The sequence below is a fragment of the Microtus oregoni genome, unplaced genomic scaffold (genome assembly GCF_018167655.1).
Source record: "Microtus oregoni isolate MIOR12 unplaced genomic scaffold, Mior012 000003F_ref0000135, whole genome shotgun sequence".
NCBI lineage: Eukaryota > Metazoa > Chordata > Mammalia > Rodentia > Cricetidae > Microtus > Microtus oregoni.
The window spans coordinates 23,860,158-23,880,371 of NW_024543062.1; the positions used below are offsets into that span (position 1 = coordinate 23,860,158).

A 20,214-nucleotide genomic window follows, 5' to 3' on the forward strand; every position below is an offset into this window, starting at 1 on the left:
TGAGGCCTATGGCAAGGTCAATGCTAGCTACCCTCCTCCTCCCCCAAAGACCTGAAGACACACCCCAATTCACTGCTGCTGGCAGCCATTGGAATTCATTCTCAGATCCTGCAGCCAGGGTACAGACCATTTCTTTTAGAAATCCCTTCCCCACCACCCACATATGTCAGATATATAAATACTCACCAGCAGAAGCTCAAAAGCAGCTTCTCAAAATTTTTTTTGAGTTTTTTTTTTTTTTCTAAACAGAGTTTCTCTGTGTAGCATTGCTAGCTGTCTGGCCTTGAACACACAGAGACCTGCCTGCCTTCTTGTGGAGTTTTGGGTTTACAGCCTTGTGCCTCCACCAACCAGTTCATTTCTTTCTTTTTTTTTTTCTTCTGTGGTTTAACAAATTTTAATTAAAAATAGACACTCTGGAAATAATAAAAAATAAAGTTCAACAAGCTCTGAATTTACAACAGAGTACACAAATAATCACAGACAACTGTCTTGAAATGCACAATAGAGCAATTACATGCAAGTATTCTATTTTTAAAACTCTACATAGCAACATTGCAGTGCTTTCCAGAGGCCATCATCCCTGTTTGCTGGGCATCAGAGGGATGATTCTGACCAGAGCTGGCTGGTCCTCATTACCACTTCTCGTGCTTTACATTATTTCGTATCATGTGAGAAAGAAAATTTGGCATCCACAGGACTGTGGAGGTTCATCAGTCCACCATCCCATCCATCTGAACACCTGGGCCAGAAGAAAGCCTGTTTCTCCCTCCATCTCTTAATGCTTCTACCCCGAGCTATTCTAACTCAAGACAGAGCTCCTGGTCTGCCTGTCACCTTATGCCTGAAACCTGTACTCCACCCCAAGTTGTGTCTAAATGCAAGAGCAGGAATCCCATGTGTCGTGGTCCTCCCTTCCTACCAGCTAACCAGCAGTCCCTAGGGAGGCTGCACTCAGCGTTTTCAGTTATCCTAAGGCACTAAATAAAGACTCGTCTTACCTTTGAATGGAGCAATGACTTGCCACAGCAAAGGACAATTTGCACCGTATAGCATTTCTGTTCCTACAGAAACTTTATTTATAAAGCAATGATGATTCACTACACACCAGACCTCAGGCTCAGGATATTTTTAATAAATGGAAACATTTGTTTCATGAATTATGGTATTTAAAAAAATACCTGTCAGGGAAAACCTAAAAAGTTGTAGTTCAATTTGTACTCTTAAGCAAACAGCATTCACAGAATCAGCAGAAGTTAATGCTTAAAAGTATGTCCTTAGGGACCACAGACACCAGAGCACTCACTCCTCTCAACATGGACGTTAGCTGCTGTCTGTAGACTAAGGCTGGGCAATGCTTTTATTTCTATTAATCAAGTATTCTCAAACAAGCAGAAATTTCCTAAAATGAAAAAAATAAGTATTTGTAGATTCCAGGTTGTTACTATTGACACCGACACTCCTGGGAAAACAGGGCGTGCATGGATCACCAAAGATTTAATTTACATATACATGACCGGAGAAACTGAAACAGTTGCAGACCAAACTGCAGGGAGCAGTCCTACTGCAGAAGGGTGTGCTTCCTTCTTGGGCTTTCTGAGCACCTGGAACCCTTGAACAGCCTCAAACACTGAGAATAAAGCTGGGGGGGGGGAGGCATCCAAAGTCAGCCAAACTTCAGACCTAGTCTTCTACAGATCCTGTGATTCACACTCGAAGTTCAGACTATGTTTGACATTTTTTAGTTCAGCCATATCAAAACCTAGGAGTACAGAGGGCTTATGAGTTTTTATTGCTTTCATGCAAATATACCTTCTTTTCCCAAAAAACGAAGCCACGTCGATTTTCCACACCCATAAGAGTGAAGTCAATTGTTCCTCTTCTTTTCTACTTGGATATGGCCTCTTGTAGAAATAATCTCTAAGAAACTGTTTTTTGTCCTCATAGGAGTGGCCTCCATACTTGGTAGGATCCAATGCTAACACCTGCAGAGAGTCATCACTGGCCCCTGACCCCTCTGTCCTGCTCTCATTCTTCTACCTCTTCAAAGGCACAACACTCAGTCCTCTCTCTGGTCCTGGGACTGCATCGGTGTCTAGAGTGAGCTGGGGCCGGGCGGTGGTGGCGCACGCCTTTAATCCCAGCACTTGGGAGGCAGAGGCAGGCAGATCTCTGTGAGTTCGAGACCAGCCTGGTCTACAAGAGCTAGTTCCAGGACAGGCTCCAAAGCCACAGAGAAACCCTGTCTCGAAAAACCAAAAAAAAAAAAAAATAGAGTGAGCTGGGGCTTGTCCCCATCCCTCTGGTCTTCCACCCCCCCCCCCCCCCCCCCCCCCCCCCCGTGCCCTTCTGGCAGCTTTCTCTTTACAGCAAAGGTGGAGTCAGGGATCACTTCCCCATTAACCAACAGCAGTTCACTGCTCTCAATAAAACCTGGCTGGCCCTGCAGGTCTGAGCTGTTGTCCTTGGGAGCACTTCTACAACGGAGCAAATGGACAGCAATGGCTCCTAAGGTCATATTTCCAGTGTAGACCCCACAGCAGTGGATGCACTTAAAGGCTGGAGACCTGAGCATTGTATGGACTGTGGGCATGACATGGTGCCTCTCCTTCAGATGGAGCTCATAGGCATCAGCAGTCACAAATGTGCCAAAACAAAAGGGGCAGGTCAGCTTCTGTTTGCTAGGCAACTTTGGTGAAACCTCGGGCTGAGGCCTCACCTTAACATACACAGGTACCAGTGACTTGGAGTGTATTCCAGCAAGGATAGCCAGGTACACCTCTCGCTCTCCAAGCTTTTCTCGTGGCACTATGGTGATGAAATCAAGATGGGGGAAGAGCAAGTTCCCATTGGCATCCAGGTCCAGCTGGAAACCTCTGTTACTATAATCCAAAGACAGTCTCTTCTTGCCCAGGTGCTTAGTCCTGCTGTGCTCCACAAGGCCCGGGATATCATGGAAAGTGCACGGACAAAACAGGCATGCCAAGCCATGCATGAGCAAATGGTGCTTCAGCTCCTCCTGTGAGACCAGGCACTTACAGGAGAGGCAGCGCACCATCTTCTCTCTCATCCACTTCAGAAACGGGGCACATGCAGCAAGCTTTTCAGGTTCAAGTTTCTCACCAGACTTGGACTCACTCTGATTGTGAGCCATTTCCATGTGCACCTGGTAGACATTGGAAGGGAAAAGCTCATTGCAAACTGGGTATGTTTTCCACTGCTTGGCCTGTCTGAGTGCCTGATTTGCATCTGCTACAGGTGAGGTAGCCTGAACAAACACACTAGGGGCAGGGCTCACTAGCACCTGTGGGGAGGGCAGTCTGGGCAGGGAGCTAGCCATCTGTGTGCCCGAGCTTGAGGGCAAGAACTGCATTGGCACCTGGGGTGGTGTTGCGACAGTTGCAAGGCCTCCACCAGAGGACATAGGCAGAGTGACAGACACTGGGGCCAGTGTGTAGGTGGGAATTCCATTCACCTGCTTCCCAGTCGAAATGATCTGTCTGAGAATAGAGCCTGAAGTGAGGAAAGTAGTGTTTTGTGAGGTTCCCGCTCTCACTGTCTGGCTCACAGGCAAGATGTTAGTGCTGACAGATGGACTGAGCTGCAGGACACCAGGCCTCACGGGTGGGCCTACAGGAAGGACTCCTGGTGTTACTGGCTGACTGAGCTGAAGAACACCAGAGCTTACACCCTGATTCACAGGGACAACAGCTGAGGGGACAGTCTGGTTTGATGAAAGCAGCCCAGGTGATACCACCTGGCCTGCAGGGAGAACCCTCAAGGGCACTGTCTGGCCAGGAGGGAGAACTCAAGATGGAGGTGTCTGGCCAACAGGGAGAACTGATGGCTGAACCACTTGGCCAGTGGGAAGGACACCAGAAGTGGCTGTCTGCCCAGGGATTACTCCAGCAGGGGCCACCTGGCCGGCAGAAAGGACTCCTGATGGAACCGCCCGACCTACAGAAATCCCCCCTGGATAAGCAGACTGCAGAGCCCCTGAGTTGACAGAGGGACTCACAGGTAAGACACCAGGTCCAACAGGTCTGTTTATGGGTCCCACAGGTCTACTTATAGACTCCATGGGCTGAGTGAGGGGTAAAACTCCAGGGCGTACAGCTTGATTCATGGGAAGGATGCTTGCTCTAACAGACTTATTCACAGGCAGCACAGAAGTACTCCCAGGCTGATTAAGTGGAACACTGTGAGAGATAAAGACAGGAGGGGGAGCTGACAGTTTCAGGGTGAGGCTATTCTGGCATACAGGCAAAGGGCTGGAGACCAGAGCTACATGAGACTGGGCAGTGGTGAGTGGGGAGTGTGTAAGGCTTCCAGAAGTGCCTGGGGCCACAGTCACTGGCTGCACAGTGCCAGGACGTTGACTGTTCGGTGGCAAAGTAAGGTGGAAGCAAGACGGAGGGGCCGCAATGCTCGAAGCACTGCTATTTGGCGGTAAGGCCAAGTGGGTCACTGATTTTGGAGCAATATGCATTTGCTTCAGAAACCCAGTCCTCTTGATGTGTTCTGAAATCACAGACCGCAGCTTGTTCTCCAAGTCCCTGTGTACATCTGATGTCAAAATGTGATACATCAGGGCATCCAGACTGCTGGCAATAGCGTTACATTTTTTACAGTAGTATTTGTCAAATGACAGGATTTTATCCACAGAAGCAGGGTCATTGCTTTGGTTGCTCTGTTTCCTCGGTTCGAAAACAAAAGTAGGAGTTGATTAAGTAATGAAAATGGGACACCAGCACATGCTTCTTCATACTGTAGTACAAGGTGTTGGAAAAGTTACATTTTAAACATGTGAAGCTTATCACATCACTCCTTAATGTCTTCGCTTCACCCAGAATGTTCACCGTTTAGTTCTGGACTTTCCGCGCAGGCGCATGAAACATCCTGAAGTGCTTGCCCACTACCCTGGGCTGAGAAGAAAACGGGCAGTTGGGGCAGGGGATTATCAGCTCCTGGTCAGCCTTGTCTTCATGGTAACGGTGCAGGTGATTTTTTAGGGAAGCGAGCACCTTTGTTGAGTACCTACAGAGAGTACAGCTGTACGGCTTCGTTCGGTATCTCGCTTTCTTTCCAGAAGGTTCCCAAAGGGAGCCATCGCTCCATGATGTATTATAAAAGTACTTCTCTCCTGGTTCAAAGCCTTTAAGATCCTTCAGCAGCTCCTTGCAGCTGTCAAGTCCAATATCCACCAAGATGCCTTTCACCCTCTTCTGCACCTTCCTGATGCTGTCAAGATTCTGCACAAGAATTTGAAACATTTTTGATATTTTCCGCCGGGTGCCGGGAGCGCCGAGTCCTGCCGCAACACCGCCGCGTCCTCCGCCTACGCAGCGGGACCCCGCCCCGCTCATTTCTTTTTTTTTTTTTTTTAATGCCAGGTTTTTTAGTTTAATTTTAGTTAATTTTCTGAAATTGTACGCTTCCTTTTAAAACCGAACCCACTGATTTACATTAGCAAGAGACTTGCTGTTGAATTTGGCGTAAATTTCCAGCCAATCTGGGGCAGGTCTGTCTTTAGATTAGAAGCCAGTCCTGGACCACAGTGCCAAGTCCTTTCTGCTAACCTGGTCCCGTCACTCAAACCGCACCAGCCAATCAGAGCCTCCAGCTGACTCTCCTGTCAGATGGGAGGGTTCTTCCGGGAGCCGGACTTCCGTTCCGGTTCAGCTCCCTCAAGAACTGAGTCTGGGGCTCTCCTGTGGGCGGAGAGTCTGTCAGCTTGGCGGCTGCACCATGGTGAGTGAGGGGTTGCTCTACACAGACGGGTGGAATGGCCGGGCTTGGCGAGCTAGGGGTCGCTGTCCCTAATAGGCGGAGCGGCCGCTGAGGCTCGAGGCCCCTGTGGTGGGTGGGAGCCAGCGGACACGCAGAGCGTCCGGAGCCGCAGATGGTGGTGTCTGTCGTGTTTATATCGTTACATGTGGAGTGAGATCACCACATTCGCCAAACGCGGAGACTCCTGGTCTCTCCTGGGTCTTCAGAAGTTCTGCACTTTTAACATTTAGGTTTGGGATCCGTCTGTAGTCAATTTCCTGTGACTTGTAAACGGATTCTCCTGTGTAGAGCAGCGCTCCACTACTAAACTGTGATGTAGACAAGTATAGCTGATGATAGAATTAATGGTATAAGGATTTACTGGTTCTTAGGAGACATAAAGTCACACGAAGTAAATTTAAGTGACGGTGGGCTGCATCCCAAATATCCAAAGATGAGTAGCATGCACACCATGCCTGTTAGAGATTAGTATCATGAGGTGCAAATGTTCAGGAGGATTAATCAGCCATTAAGGTACATTCCTATAACAAATGAGACAACCATGATTTACAACCAGCAAGAAGACCCACTTCTCCATCAAAGGCCATTACGGGTTCACAACCTTGTGTGCCAGGAGAGTATAACAATTCTAAACAGCTGCATTTTTCAGCTCTTAGGACAGCAGTTTTGACTCTGTCCCCTGTGCTGATTGAGGTGGACTTGAATATTGTCTGCAGCCCCACAGGGCATTGACCTTGCTATCCTCCTCGCTAACCATCATACATTCTTGATTACAAGTATGCTGCACCACCGAGCTCTAAAATTACCAGTTTGAGTCATACACTGGGCCTGTCCATTGCAGTAACAATAAAAGGATTTGCATCATGTTTCCAAGGATCATTTATTTACTTCTTTATTTATTTAGGTTTTCATGCTCTTGTTGTTAATCTGTGAGAGACTTTGGTTTATTGGATAAAAGGTATTATGGATGTTGACAGGTGGCTCAGCACATATTCATTTTGGAGGTGACCTGAGTTCAGATACCTGTACTTAAATTGTGAGGCTCATAACTCTACCATTTCAGATCCAGGGCCTCTGAATCCCTCTTTTTTGTGTTACTTGTATACATATGGAAGACATTCTCACTCTGGCACAAACATATGCAAAAAATAGCAATAAACTTGTTTTCAAAAGTGTTTGTTTCTTATAAAGCAATTAGAGTAAACAAGTTGCTTTAGGTGTGCATTGATTCTTTAGAAAAATCAGTCACCTTGCATTTTGTTTTAAAATGATTTCATTTCCTCACTCTGATTGCAGACATACAGGCAGTCATCAATAAGGCGGAGCAAAATGGTGTCTAGGTGATCCTAACAGACATACTTTTCTTTATTATAGATAGTGAGATGTTTTTTAGTAGTCAAAATTATTTTCTACAAAGTTAAGACATGAGAAGGTTTCAAGTGAATCTTTCCAATTTTGGTGGAACAACCCTTCTCAACCGGCTCTTATCTATTATTGGTATAAGATAAAGAACTGAAGTGTATAGGATGAGCGCTGGTCAGTGATTTCTTAGAGTTTGATTTTGGTTAGAATCTTGTAGTTTTTATTTAAAGGACCATATTGTGTCTGTGTGTTTTGTTTGTCAGTGCTACCCTTCTGTGTTACTGATTTTATTAATCGTTATTTAAGTATATTACTCATTTTCTGGAAAATAATGGTTTCACCAATTTTGTTTTCAGGTTTCTCATGTTATGAGTTCCTTGAGTGTTTGTTGGTTTGGGAAGTTTCTGTGGAGAGACACTTTTAGGTTTCTCGTCTTTATCTTAGATGTTTGCCTCTTTCCATTTCCTGGCATATCTATCTTCATGTTTGTGTTTTTGCTGCTTAAAGATCGAAGGGCAATGTACTAATCACATTTAAAAACTTATTTTATATTATTGTCTCTTTCTTCTAATTAGCCTCAGCTATCAGCATGACATAGCTTAGAGTGATCTGAGAAAATACCAGCTGAGAGTCTGCCTAGATCAGAATACCTGATTAAGGTATCTGAGAGAGATTGTGTTGATTTCGATTTATATAGGAAGACTCTTCCACTAAGTTGGCAATATCTCTGAACAAGCAGCTCTGATAGTAGAGCTAGCTGAGCATAAGCCAGAGACAAAGCAAGAGGGAAAGCCAGAAAACAATGGTTCCACATATTTTGCCTTTAGTTATTAGCTTGATTATCTATCCTAAGATGTCATAAGGAGGAATTGTGAAATAGGGTTAACAACCAAATAAGCATGTTCATTACCTGAGTTTCTTTTGATTGCATAATTTAATAACAGCAACAGAGAAGAAAGAACAAAAATGGGACTCAAAGGGGATTTTGTTGCTGCAAAGGACCTGGGAATGTTGACTCTGAGAAGAATGCTGAAGATATCAGAACACTGGACAAAGATCTTAATCAGCTGGTCTTGTAGAACCTAGAAGATGGGAATGTTGAGAGTAATGACAGATAGTGGAGGTCAAGGTCATAGGATTTTAGTCGGCAGTAGCTCTTCAGGGAACCATGCAGTTGTCCGAACTTAACTGGCTTGAGAGACCTGTATCATAGGTTTTTCAGGTTAAAGTCCATGGTTCCTGGGTCACAATATACCTCCCAGTTCCTGACAGACTGTTGCATTCCCTTAGGCAGTAAGCATTCAGGCTGATTTCTGCACTTTGTATGATCCCTTTGTAGTCAAGGAATCATGTACGCTTAACAGGACAATTGAACTTAGACATTAATCTTGTGTATGCTGTATAGCTTGTAAACTTCATTATATCCTGGTGTAGACAGAGATTGCTTTTCATTTCCCAATGTCCAGACTTGTAATAATTATACAGAAATTGTATTAATTATAAGACTGCATATTCAATAGCTTAGGCTTCTTATTAAGTAATTTTCCCATCTTAAATTAAGCCATTTTTATCAATCTGTGTATTGCCACATGGCTGTGGCCTGCCAGTAATGTTCCTTCCAGCATTTGTCTCCTTCAGTGGCTACATGTCATCTCCCTCACTCTGCCTTCTTTTTTTTTTTTTTTTTTTTTTGGTTTTTCGCGTCAGGGTTTCTCTGTGGTTTTGGAGCCTGTCCTGGAACTAGCTCTGTAGACCAGGCTGATCTCGAACTCACAGAGATCCGCCTGCCTCTGCCTCCCGAGTGCTGGGATCAAAGGCGTGCGCCACCACCGCCCGGCCTCACTCTGCCTTCTTTTCTCCTCTATCTCTGCTTCGAATTCCCACCTTGTTCTATTCTGTGTTGCCATAGGCCCAAAGCAGTTTTTTTTTTGTTGTTTTTTGTTTGGTTTTTCGAAACAGGGTTTCTCTGTGGCTTTGGAGCCTGTCCTGGAACTACCTCTGTAGACCAGGCTGGTCTCGAACTCACAGAGATCCACCTGTCTCTGCCTCCCAAGTGCTCAACGCAGTTTTTTTTGTGTTAACCAATGGGAATAAAACATATTCACAGCATACAGAGGGGAATTCCATAACATCCTGGAAGCTACAAGAGTATTGATCCTAGAAATTGCCATTATCTTCTATATTTGATAAATACAGAGTCTGAGTGTCCTCAATAAAACTGTCATAGCCTTGTCTTGTTGTGGCCTTTCTAGCCCAAGTCTGACTTCATTCCTTGTGGCATCATCAGGTGATCTTAGCTTGGTACACAAGCACAGGTGCTTAGAAGACTTCATGAAAAAATTATCTATAGATCATTTGTGTGATATTTTTGTCCTAATCTTTCTTATTCTCTCCTTGTCCTGAAAAAGACCTTAGGCAGAATTACAGAGTTATAAACTGATTTCCTATACAAAATACTGCTTCTATTGGATGGTTATTACTGATGACTCATTCAGGTCTACAGTGAAAAAAACAAGAAGAAAAAGATGACGAGTGTAGCTGCAAGTTTTCCTTCCCATCTTCCAGCTCCGAAATAACCATTCAGAGGCTTATATTAATTATAAATATTTAGCCAATGACTCAGACTAATACTAGCTAATTCTTATAATTAAATTAACCAATATTTTGTATATATTTGCTACCTGATTCATGACTTGTTACCTCACATCTTGTTCTGCCTGCAGCTCTTGGAGTTTCCTTGACTTCACCTTCTTTCTCTCTGTATTTGTTTGGATTTCCTAGCTAGATATATTCTGCCCTGTCATAGGCTAAAACAGCTTTATTCATCAACCAAAGAAAGCAACACATATTTTCAGCATTCAGAGGGACATCGCACATCAAAACAGTGTGTTTTGTTAAGTAAAACAATACTAGGTAGTTTCAGATGGCAGTCCAGTGGTAAAAGGATGCAGAGTTTGTCAACTATTTTAGCACCATTAAAGGGAAGAGCCTGGCTGTACATTTGAAGTCTAGGAACATGCTCCATATGTAAGACTGGATCTAACTAAGCCCTTAATTCTTGGAAAGAGTACACAAAGTAATTCCTTGTCCCAGGAGCAACATCATATAGAACTTGCAGCAAATTTGGTCCAAGCTTTGTAGGGTCCATCAAATCTTGGCAGGATTACCTATGTCATACTGATTCAGAAAACAAGAAAGATGCAAAATATAAAGGTCATGGATTCTTTTTTTGTGATCAGGTCATCAGTATTTTGCCCATCTCTGTTTGGCAGAGTCAGATCCCCAGTGAAGAAGAGATTCTGAGAGTTCATTAAAGGAAGTGGTGGAGATGAAGCTGGGTCACATTTCAGACCACAGGATGTTGAGATACCCAAGCTATGGGACTTCTGCCATGGAGAAGTGCATAGGGGTGTGGAAGTAGCAAGAGTGAGCTATATGAGAGGTTGCAGTGTGTTGTTTGATATTTTGATCATATTTAGATAAAAAAGCATGTTTGGGGTCAGAGCTTAGCTATTTACTGACCAAAAGATGTCATAGTGTAGAAGGAGTGGTGGGCTATGTTCCCCGCGCCTGGCCACCCACAGTGCTAGCTTTACATCCGAAATAACACACAGTTTTTTTTTTTTTTTTTATTTTCGAGACAGGGTTTCTCTGTAGTTTTTGGTTTCTGTCCTGGAACTAGCTCTTGTAGACCAGGCTGGCCTTGAACTCACAAAGAACCTCCTGCCTCTGCCTCCCGAGTGCTGGGATTAAAGGTGTGTGCCACCACTGCCCGGCAAAATTGTATTCTTTTATACACTGCCAAGCCCATTAGTTCTAGCCTCTTACTGGCTAATTCTCACATCTTGATTAACCCATTTCTAATAATCTGTGTAGCACCACGAGGTTCTTCTTCTACTCCTATTATTCTTAGGATTGGTCTTTTATTGTGTCCCAGATTTCCTGAATGTTTTGTGATGAGAGTTTGTTGGATTTACTATTTTCTTTGATCAGTGCGTTTATTTTCTCTTTGTTATCTTCGGAATCTGAGATTCTTTCTTCTATCTCTTGTATTCTCCTGGTTATGCTTGTTTTTGTAGTCTCTATTCGTTTACCTAGATTTTCCATGTCCAGCCGGCCCTCTGTTTGTGTTTCCTTCTTTGCCTCCATTTCAGTTTTCAAGTCTTGAACTGTTTCCATTATCTGTTTGATTGTTTTTCCTTGGTTTCCTAGGGTATCATTCACTGATTTATTCAGTTCTTCAAACTTTCTGTTATACTACTCATCCATTTCTATAAGGGCATTTTTTACATGCTGTTTAAGGGCGTCTATCATATTTATAAAGTCAATTTTTTCTACTTCTTCTTGATTAAGGTGTTCATGTCTTCCTGTTGTGAGGTCGCTGGGTTCTGGTGGTTTCATGTTGTTTTTCAGATTGTTGGGTGAATTCTTGCATTGGCGCCTGCCCATCACTTCCTCCGAATGCTTCCCTATGGATGTTCTTTTACAGGATCAGGTCTCCTTGCCTACTGATGTACCTTCCCAGTGATGGCACTCCCCAGTGATGGCTCTCCTGGTGGTGGAGTGATGTCTCTTCTGGTGCCGAGATCAGATCTCTGTGCTGGTTGGGTAGCTCGTAAACAAAGCACCTACCTTGCTTGCTGCAGGCAGGCTATTGAAACAAAGGAGATCCCGCCCGCTAGGTTGCCCTCGGGATTTAGCCCCAGCGCCCCAAAGGGGGAAGGGAGGCAGAAGGGGGGAGGGTTCTGGATGCAAGCTGGGTGGGATAGGAAGAGAGAGGCAGTATGCTGGGAGTATTGGCCCAGCAGGGAGCCCAGGAAGTATAGGGAGGATGAGGAACTTCTGAGTTTCCTGTCTTGGGCTGCTGACATGGGTCCAAAACTCACCCCAAACTTACATTACATTTTTTAACTCTGTGTAGCTGTGTTACTTTGCCAGCCTAAAATACCTGATTGGTCTAATAAAGATCTGAATGGCCAATAGCTAGGCAGGAGAGGGATAGGTTGGGATGCCAGGCAGAGAGAATAAATAAAAGGAGAAAGAGAGAAGGATTGAGGACCAAGAAGAGAAAGAGGAGAATGTCAGGGACTAGCCACCCCACTTCACAGCCACAGAGTAGGAAGTAAAGAAAGGTATATAGAATAAAGATAAAACCTCAAGGCAAAAAGTAGATAGAATAATTTAAATTAAGTAAAGCTGACAAGAACCAAGCTAAGGCTGGGCATTCATAGGTAAGAATAATACTCCGTGTGATTTATTTGGGAACTGGATGGTGGGCTTCCAAAAGAGCCAAAGAGTAAAAAAAACTAACCATAGGATGGATCATCTGTGGGTATATGCCCAAGACTGGTACAACAATATCCTGCGGTAGATCTATTCCCAATTTTCTGAGGAACTGCTATTTTGATTTTGATAGTAGCTTTACAAATTTACAAAGTGTTTTCCCCATAGATAACCAGAGTGATATAGCTGAAGTGTTGCTCAGCTCATGCCTGTCTATATTTTAAGAGTTTTTAGTGACTCGAAATTATTAGGCCTGTTTGTATCCCAATATCCAAGTTGGGAGGCTCTGAACCACCTCATACTCCAGATTCAGGGGATCTGACATCCTCTTTTCTTATATGTCACCTGTATACACATGGGAGACATTCTTTCTCACACATAAACATATACAAAATGTGGGGATAAACTTCTTTTCCAAAATCCTTGTGATTCATAAATCAATTAGAGCAAAGCAAGTTGCTTTAGGTGTGTAATACAAATCATATGCTGTTTCTTTAAAAAAAATTATTATTCTGCATTTGGTTTGAAAATGTTTTTATTTCCTCATTCAAAAATTCAAAGAAAACAAAATAATATACATAATCCAGACACTCTGTATACAGTCCTTCTTTACGTGGGTTAGTTGTTTTTATTCTATTACTTTTTAATATTTATTTTATTGTCCTTACTCTTTTAATTTATGACTGTCTGTTCTCTGTCTCTTTAAAGACTTCGTTTCATTTTTTATAAGCCATTTACATCTTTTTATAACTCTATTATTTTCCTTTTCTCTCCCAACTCTATGCACATTTTTAAAACACACTCTGTCTCATTTAGAGGTCTTTTATGTATGAAATTGTACTATTGTGTATTTGTAATTCTTTCCTGTTCAGGAGTGTGCTTCTTAAAATGCTAAGCACTTCTTATGAACTTAAGCTGTGCCATTGGTAGAGAAAATATGTCCTGGCTGCTTGCTCCACACAGTCCAAGATGGTAGAGGCACATTTGCTGCCTCCGAGAGCCATGTACATTGCCCCATTTTCAGGCATTCACGGGGTCTCAGTTGCCATTAGCAATCTTCTCACAGACCCCATAACTGGTCCTCCAGAAAGAGTCAGAGTTCGTGCTGACAGCACAGCCCAGAAAGCCGGCATTTCAAAATGGTGCAGCTTTTTTTTATGCTACCTCTAAATCAGGAAAACCTCTCTTAAAGGTGCCAAAGCATGTCACCAGTAAGCAAAGCCCATTTGGGGAAAGAAATGTAGCTAAACTTCATTTTTTAGTGTCTAGAATTCCTTTCCAAGCTCTCTAAGATTGTAAGTGGATTTTAGTTGGCTTCGTGGTCGCGTTTATTATGGGAAACTGCTTGTTAGTTCCCAGCTGCTCAGCCCGAAAGCAATCACACAGGATCTGTATTAATTAAATCACTGCTTAGCTCATTGGCTCTAGCGACTTATTGGCTAACTCTTACATGTTAATTTAATCAATTTCTATTAATCTGTGTATTGCAATGTGGGTATAACTTACAAGATAAAGTTCTCAGCATCTGTCTTCTGCAAGCTACATGACTTCTGTCTGACTCTGCCTTCTTTCTCCCAGCATTCAGCTTAGTTTTCCCAACCCACCTTGGAGTTGTCCTATAGCTCTGTTATAGGCCCAAAGCAGTTTCTTTATTAACCAATGATAATCACAGCATACAGATTGGAATCCCATATATGAGTTTCTATAGCCTCAACCCATTTTCTGTTCTTTGTGCCTACTGTGTTGTGGTTGAAACTAATCAGTCATCTTTCTGTCATTACTTCCCCACCATCATAAACTCTATCACTAAATCACATAAGGTTTAGTAGAACTAGCTGCTATTTGGTGCTAAGGTTGTTTGGTAGCCTACTCTTTTTATTTTTGTTGATTTATTTTTGAAGACATGGTTTGTCTGTGTAGCCCTAGCTGTCCTGAAAGTAGCTCTATATACCAGTTTGGCTTCAAACTCAGAGTACCTCTTAACTCTGACTCCATAGTGCTGAGATTTAAGGTGGGCCCGCATTCCTGACTTTTTTGTTTTTATATCAATTTTTTTTATCAAGCATACGCTATTGTAGTGAACTTCACCCATATCTTAAATTTTAAATTTTACAGAGGGTATCATTATCTTTCCCTGGATGGCATGTATTCATGACATTAATACTACCTGTGCCTTCTGAGTCATTGGATTGCAGGTGCATAACCTTCTTTCTGCCTGCTTTGTTTGAATTTTTATCTTAAAAAGAATATTTTACCTGTATGCATGGTTATGCACCATGTGAGTACCTGTTCCTTCCTTACATTGATCAAAAGATGGTACTAGAAACATTGCACTTGGAGTAATGCATAGTTATTTTCCCCCATGGAAGTCATTGGTACACAAGACCAGGAGGACTCTTTACTGTTGAGCCATCTTTCCTGCTCTGTGTTGATTATTTGTAATCAGCATATTAATTGCTATTATGTTCATTTGTCCATTTGTAACTTTTTAAACACACAGTGCCTTTTAGTCAAATCTTATTTATGTTGCAGTTTAAATTGGGGCACTTTAGGTTTCTGGTAGATGAATAAATAGTTGATGTGAATGCCTAACTTTTGTAGAAACTTCAGCAAATACCTGTGAGTTATTCATAAGTTTTATGTTTGTTTGTTTGATTTTTATCATGTGAAAGAGGTATTTAACACGTATTTCTGGCTGCCCTAGAAATGATTGCATGGCTGATATTCAACTCAGAGGCAGAGAAATATTCATGCTTTAGCGTTCTGAGTACAAGGATTAGAGGAATGATTCAATGCATCCAGGTGTTTCATCTTATGTTTCTTTTTTGTTGTCAGAAATTAATCATTCATACAATTTCTCTTATCTGTACTCAGAAATTAATCATTCATACAATTTCTCTTATCTGTACTCTGTATTGTAGATCTGTTTATGTATCTTTCATTGTTGAGTAGTAGGCATTTCTCTTGCAAGGTGATATCCCATTCAAATGGTTCAGAAATGGCAATGGTGAACTTCGGGATCAGTTTGCTTCTAAAGTGACTTGGTGATTAAATTATGATGTCTATGTCATGGAATAAGTATGGGGAGCACCAGAATTATATGACTATATTGTCAAAGAAGTACACATTTACAGTGTTGTCAAATCATACTTTCTGTTGTACACATGTATGGGATATTTTAGAGTGCAGTGACCTATGATGACGTGCATGTCGACTTGACTTGGGAAGAATGGACTTTGCTGAATCCTTCCCAGAAGAGTCTCTACAAAGATGTGATGGTAGAGACCTACAGAAACCTCACTACTATAGGTAAGACTGAATTATCTTTCATGTATCAAATAAGGGGACAAGTGTTCATTGGTTAATGATGCTCTTTTGTAATATGATTGAGAAAGAAGAATGGGTAAAGAAATCAGGCATGGTTTTAAGTTTTGCTTATATGGTAACTAAATTTTTTACAATTTTTAATATATATCATACATTTTTCTGTCACTATATTTTAGGATATAATTGGGAAGACCATAATATTGAAGAACATTGTCCAAGTTCTAGAAGATATGAAAGGTAATTTCCATGTATAAGCTCATACAAATGTACCCCTGAAGAATTTATAATGTATCCTATATGTTTTCAACCAAAACAACAATGTAATAAAGTGCATTGATGATTATTAAAATTATCACAAAATCATATACCTTAATTTCATATAGGTGAACTGCATTTGCAAGTCATTCTTTAAGAAAGGAATCAAGGAAATGATGCCTTAATCTATATTTCCATTTCAATCATAATACAATGAGAGCTATACTGTAAAATTGTCAGTGCATTTATTTCATAGTATTCATATTATTAAAGATATACATGTTGAAAACATGATAAGTATATCTCTAAAACTCTCTATTACACTAATATTCCATAGAAAAGGTAGTTTATCCCATATACTTGTGACTGTGTTAAGTTTAGTGAGGGGGCAGTTAGAGTCACAAATCAAGGGACAGCTGTCCTGGAGAGGCCTCAATCCAGATACCAAAAGTCTATGAGGACAGAAAGTCAAACTGTGAACTCAATGTGGAAGCTTGACATTTGTTATTCTTCCTTTATTAAGTATATCATATGTTACTCTGGATACAAGCCACATGAGTATAGTGAAGTGAAGAAATATAACATACCTCTCTCTTAGAACAAATAGAGGATATACAGCAGTCCCTATGTTGAGTATACTTGTTGAATTTGATGTACAGCTATACAAGTCATTGTTTTGCTAGTCTCATTGTTAATATATCAACAAGCTCACATTTCAGAAAAACACCATGAGTACTAGGACTGTGTAAAAACTTTGTTTGTCCTAGTAGACTTAGCAAATGTAATTTCACTCACATTATAGGAAACATTATGAATGCAATAAGAGTAGTAAAGCTCTGAGTTTTTTCAGTTCTCTTCAAATACATGAAAATTCTCATACAAAAAAAAGTTTCTGGAAATGTAAATCATGTAATAAAGGCTGTTATCAGTTATCCTCAAAGATGAAAAAGCAAGCCTTAATGAAGGGGAAAAACAAGATTGTAAACATGGTGATAAAACTTTAACATATAATTCTTCTTAAAATAGACTAAATTGTAAAATTAATTTATACAGATAAAAATATTCAACAATGTATTAAATGTAGTAATGCTTTCACATGTACCATTATCATTGTAGGGATGAAGAAAGTCAAAATTTCTGCATATACTCAGTGTCTTAAAGCCTTTGCATGTCGTCTTCACAGGCATGAAAAAACACACACTAGATTGAAACCTTATGAAGAAAATGAGTATGGTAAAGCCTTTTCATATCACACTCATCTTCAAATGCATAAAAGATCATACACCGGAGAGAAACCCTATGAATGTAACAAGTGTTGCAAAACCTTTACACGTAACCATACTCTTCAACTGCATAAAAGAACACATACTGGAGAGAAGCCCTATGAATGTAATCAGTGCGGTAAAGCCTTCGCACGGCAAGACCATCTTCAAACTCATGAAAGAAGCCATACTGGAGAGAAACCCTATGAATGTAATCAGTGTGGTAAAGCCTTTGCAGATCACAGTAATCTCCAAAAGCATAAAATAACCCATACTGGAGAGAAACCCTATAAATGTAATCAGTGTGACAAAGCCTTTGTCCATCCCAATACTCTCCGCAATCATAAAAGAACCCATACTGGAGAAAAACTGTATGAATGTAATCAGTGTGGTAAAGCCTTCGTACAGCACATTCATCTTCAAATTCATGAAAGAAGCCATACTGGAGAGAAACCCTATGAATGTAATCAGTGTGGTAAAGCCTTTGCTGAAAAAAGTAGTCTCCAAAAACATAAAAGAAGCCATACTGGAGAGAAACCCTATGAATGTAATCAGTGTGGTAAAGCCTTCGCACAGCACAGTTATCTTCAAACTCATGAAAGAAGCCATACTGGAACGAAACCCTATGAATGTAATCAGTGTGGTAAAGCCTTCGCACAGCACATTCATCTTCAAAATCATGAACGAACCCATACTGGAGAGAAACCCTATGAATGTAAACAGTGTGGTAAAGCCTTCGCACAGCACATTTATCTTCAAACTCATGAAAGAAGCCATACTGGAGAGAAACCCTATGAATGTAATCAGTGTGGTAAAGCCTTTGCAGATCACAGTACTCTCCGAAAGCATAAAATAACCCATACTGGAGAGAAACCCTATGAATGTAATCAGTGTGGTAAAGCTTTCGCAAGATCCAGTAGTCTCCAATATCATGAAAGAAGCCATACTGGAGAGAAACCCTATGAATGTAATCAGTGTGGTAAAGCTTTCGCATATTCCAAGAGTCTCCAAGATCATGAAAGAAGCCATACTGGAGAGAAACCCTATGAATGTAATCAGTGTGACAAAGCCTTTGCATATCCCAGTACTCTTCGAAAACATAAAAGAACCCATACTGGAGAAAAACTGTATGAATGTAATCAGTGTGGCAAAGCCTTTGCATATCCTAGTAGTTTCCAAAAACATAAACGAACCCATACTGTAAAGAAACCATATGAGTGTAATCAGTGTGGTGAAGCCTTTGCACAGCACATTCATCTCCAAAGTCATGAAAGTAGCCATGTTGGAGATAAAGCCCTATAAAAGTAATCAGTGTGGTAAAGCCTTTGTTTGTCACAGTAGTCTCCAAACACACGAAAGAACACATACTGGAGAGAAACCCTATGAATATAATCAATGTGGTAAAGCCTTTGCATGTATAGTGATCTCTGAAAACAAAAGAACCCATACTGGGTAGAAACATTACATATGTAATTATTGTGCTAAAGGCTTTGGTTATCAAAGTCATCTTCAAAGACATAAACTAACACATGCTGGAGAGAAATCCTATGAATGTAATGAGAGTGGTAAAGCCTTTGCACTTCACAGGACTCTTCAAATGCATAAAAGATCACACAGTGAAGATAAACTCTATGAATGTCATCAATATGGTAAAGCCTTTGAATGTATGAATAATCTAAGTCATGAGAAAAATCGTACTGCATAGAAACCATTTGAATGTATTCAGTATGATAAAGTTTTGTACTTTATATAGGAATAAAACTTTTTGTGTGCAACAATCTATTAAAATCTTTGTATATTACAATAAACAATGACTACCTAAAAAAGATACTGAGAACTTCTTATTATAAAGTATTTGGTAAGATCTTCAGTCAAAACACTTATAATCAACTACACAGTGATTTGAGTTTTCCTTCTGTATGCTGTGAATATATTTTGTTACCATTGTTAATAAAGAAGCTGCTTTGGTCCTATCGCAGGGCAGAATAGAGCAAGGCAGGAATTCCAAGCAGAGATAGAGGAGAAAAGAAAGTGGAGTCAGACTCCATGTATCTGCTGAAGGAGACAGATGCCCTGAACCCTTCTGGTAAATCACAAGTCTTGTGATAAAATACAAAATACTAGGAATGGGGTAATTTAAGATGTCAGTATTAGTTAATAAGAATCCCCAGCCAATAGGCCAAGCACTGTTAATTAGTATAGTTTCTGTGTGATTATTTTGAGTCTGTATAGCCAGGAATGAACAAGAATCTTCTGCATACAACACAAGACTATTTCTTCTGTAGAAATAAATTTGACAGTGTTAACAATCTTTTCTAGCATTATGATGTCCTTTTTATACTGTTTGTACTGAAAAACTCATGGTAAAATGAATTTATGAATTTATCAAGCCCTATGTGTAGGGTAAATGGGCCAGCCAATGAATGACATCCTGACCCTGACACCAGAGCCAGTGAAATATATAATTTTGACTCTGAAACTGGAGCCAAAGTAATACATCCTGACACTAAGACCAAGACAAAGAAACACACTTTGTTCCTGAATACACGGAGAAACCCTGTCTCGAAAACTCCAAAAAAAAAAAAAATCAATTATTGGTTATCATATTTTCGATTTCATTTTCTTCAATGGCATAAGTGCTATAATCTCTTTGTTTTTATTTTCCAATGTTTCCCAGTTTTTGAATTTCATTCTATTTTTAAGTGCTGTTTATTTATTCATCTGTTTATTTATATCAGTTTATAGCTGTGATTCTCAACCTGGTGGGGCATGATTCTTTTCGGGAATCAAATGAACCAATCACAACAGTGGCTTAAAATAATCAGAAAGTAGAGAAATTTATATTATAATTAATAACAGAAGCAAAAAATATAGTTTTGAAGTAGTATAAATAATTTTATAGGTGGGGAGATCACTACATCAAGAGTAACTATTA

The 20,214-nt window shown here is 40.8% G+C and overlaps 2 protein-coding genes across 2 annotated transcripts; one reads left to right on the forward strand and one right to left on the reverse strand.

Moving 5' to 3' along the window:
* Nucleotides 1-1,691: 1,691 nt before the first annotated feature.
* On the reverse strand, nucleotides 1,692-5,300 carry LOC121446520 (activity-dependent neuroprotector homeobox protein 2-like). The gene is given in 3 exon segments (XM_041649188.1): nucleotides 1,692-2,095; nucleotides 2,257-4,679; nucleotides 4,681-5,300. Coding segments are annotated over 3 exon segments (3,420 nt in total). The 5' UTR covers nucleotides 5,274-5,300.
* A 367-nt stretch (nucleotides 5,301-5,667) lies between these two features.
* Nucleotides 5,668-18,732, forward strand: LOC121446009 (zinc finger protein 431-like). Its single transcript, XM_041648260.1, has 4 exons — nucleotides 5,668-5,751; nucleotides 15,618-15,744; nucleotides 15,939-15,999; nucleotides 17,201-18,732. Exons 1-4 carry the CDS (start codon nucleotides 5,749-5,751, stop codon nucleotides 18,579-18,581), a joined length of 1,572 nt encoding a protein of 523 aa, XP_041504194.1. The 5' UTR covers nucleotides 5,668-5,748; the 3' UTR covers nucleotides 18,582-18,732.
* The last annotated feature ends 1,482 nt before the right edge of the window (nucleotides 18,733-20,214 follow it).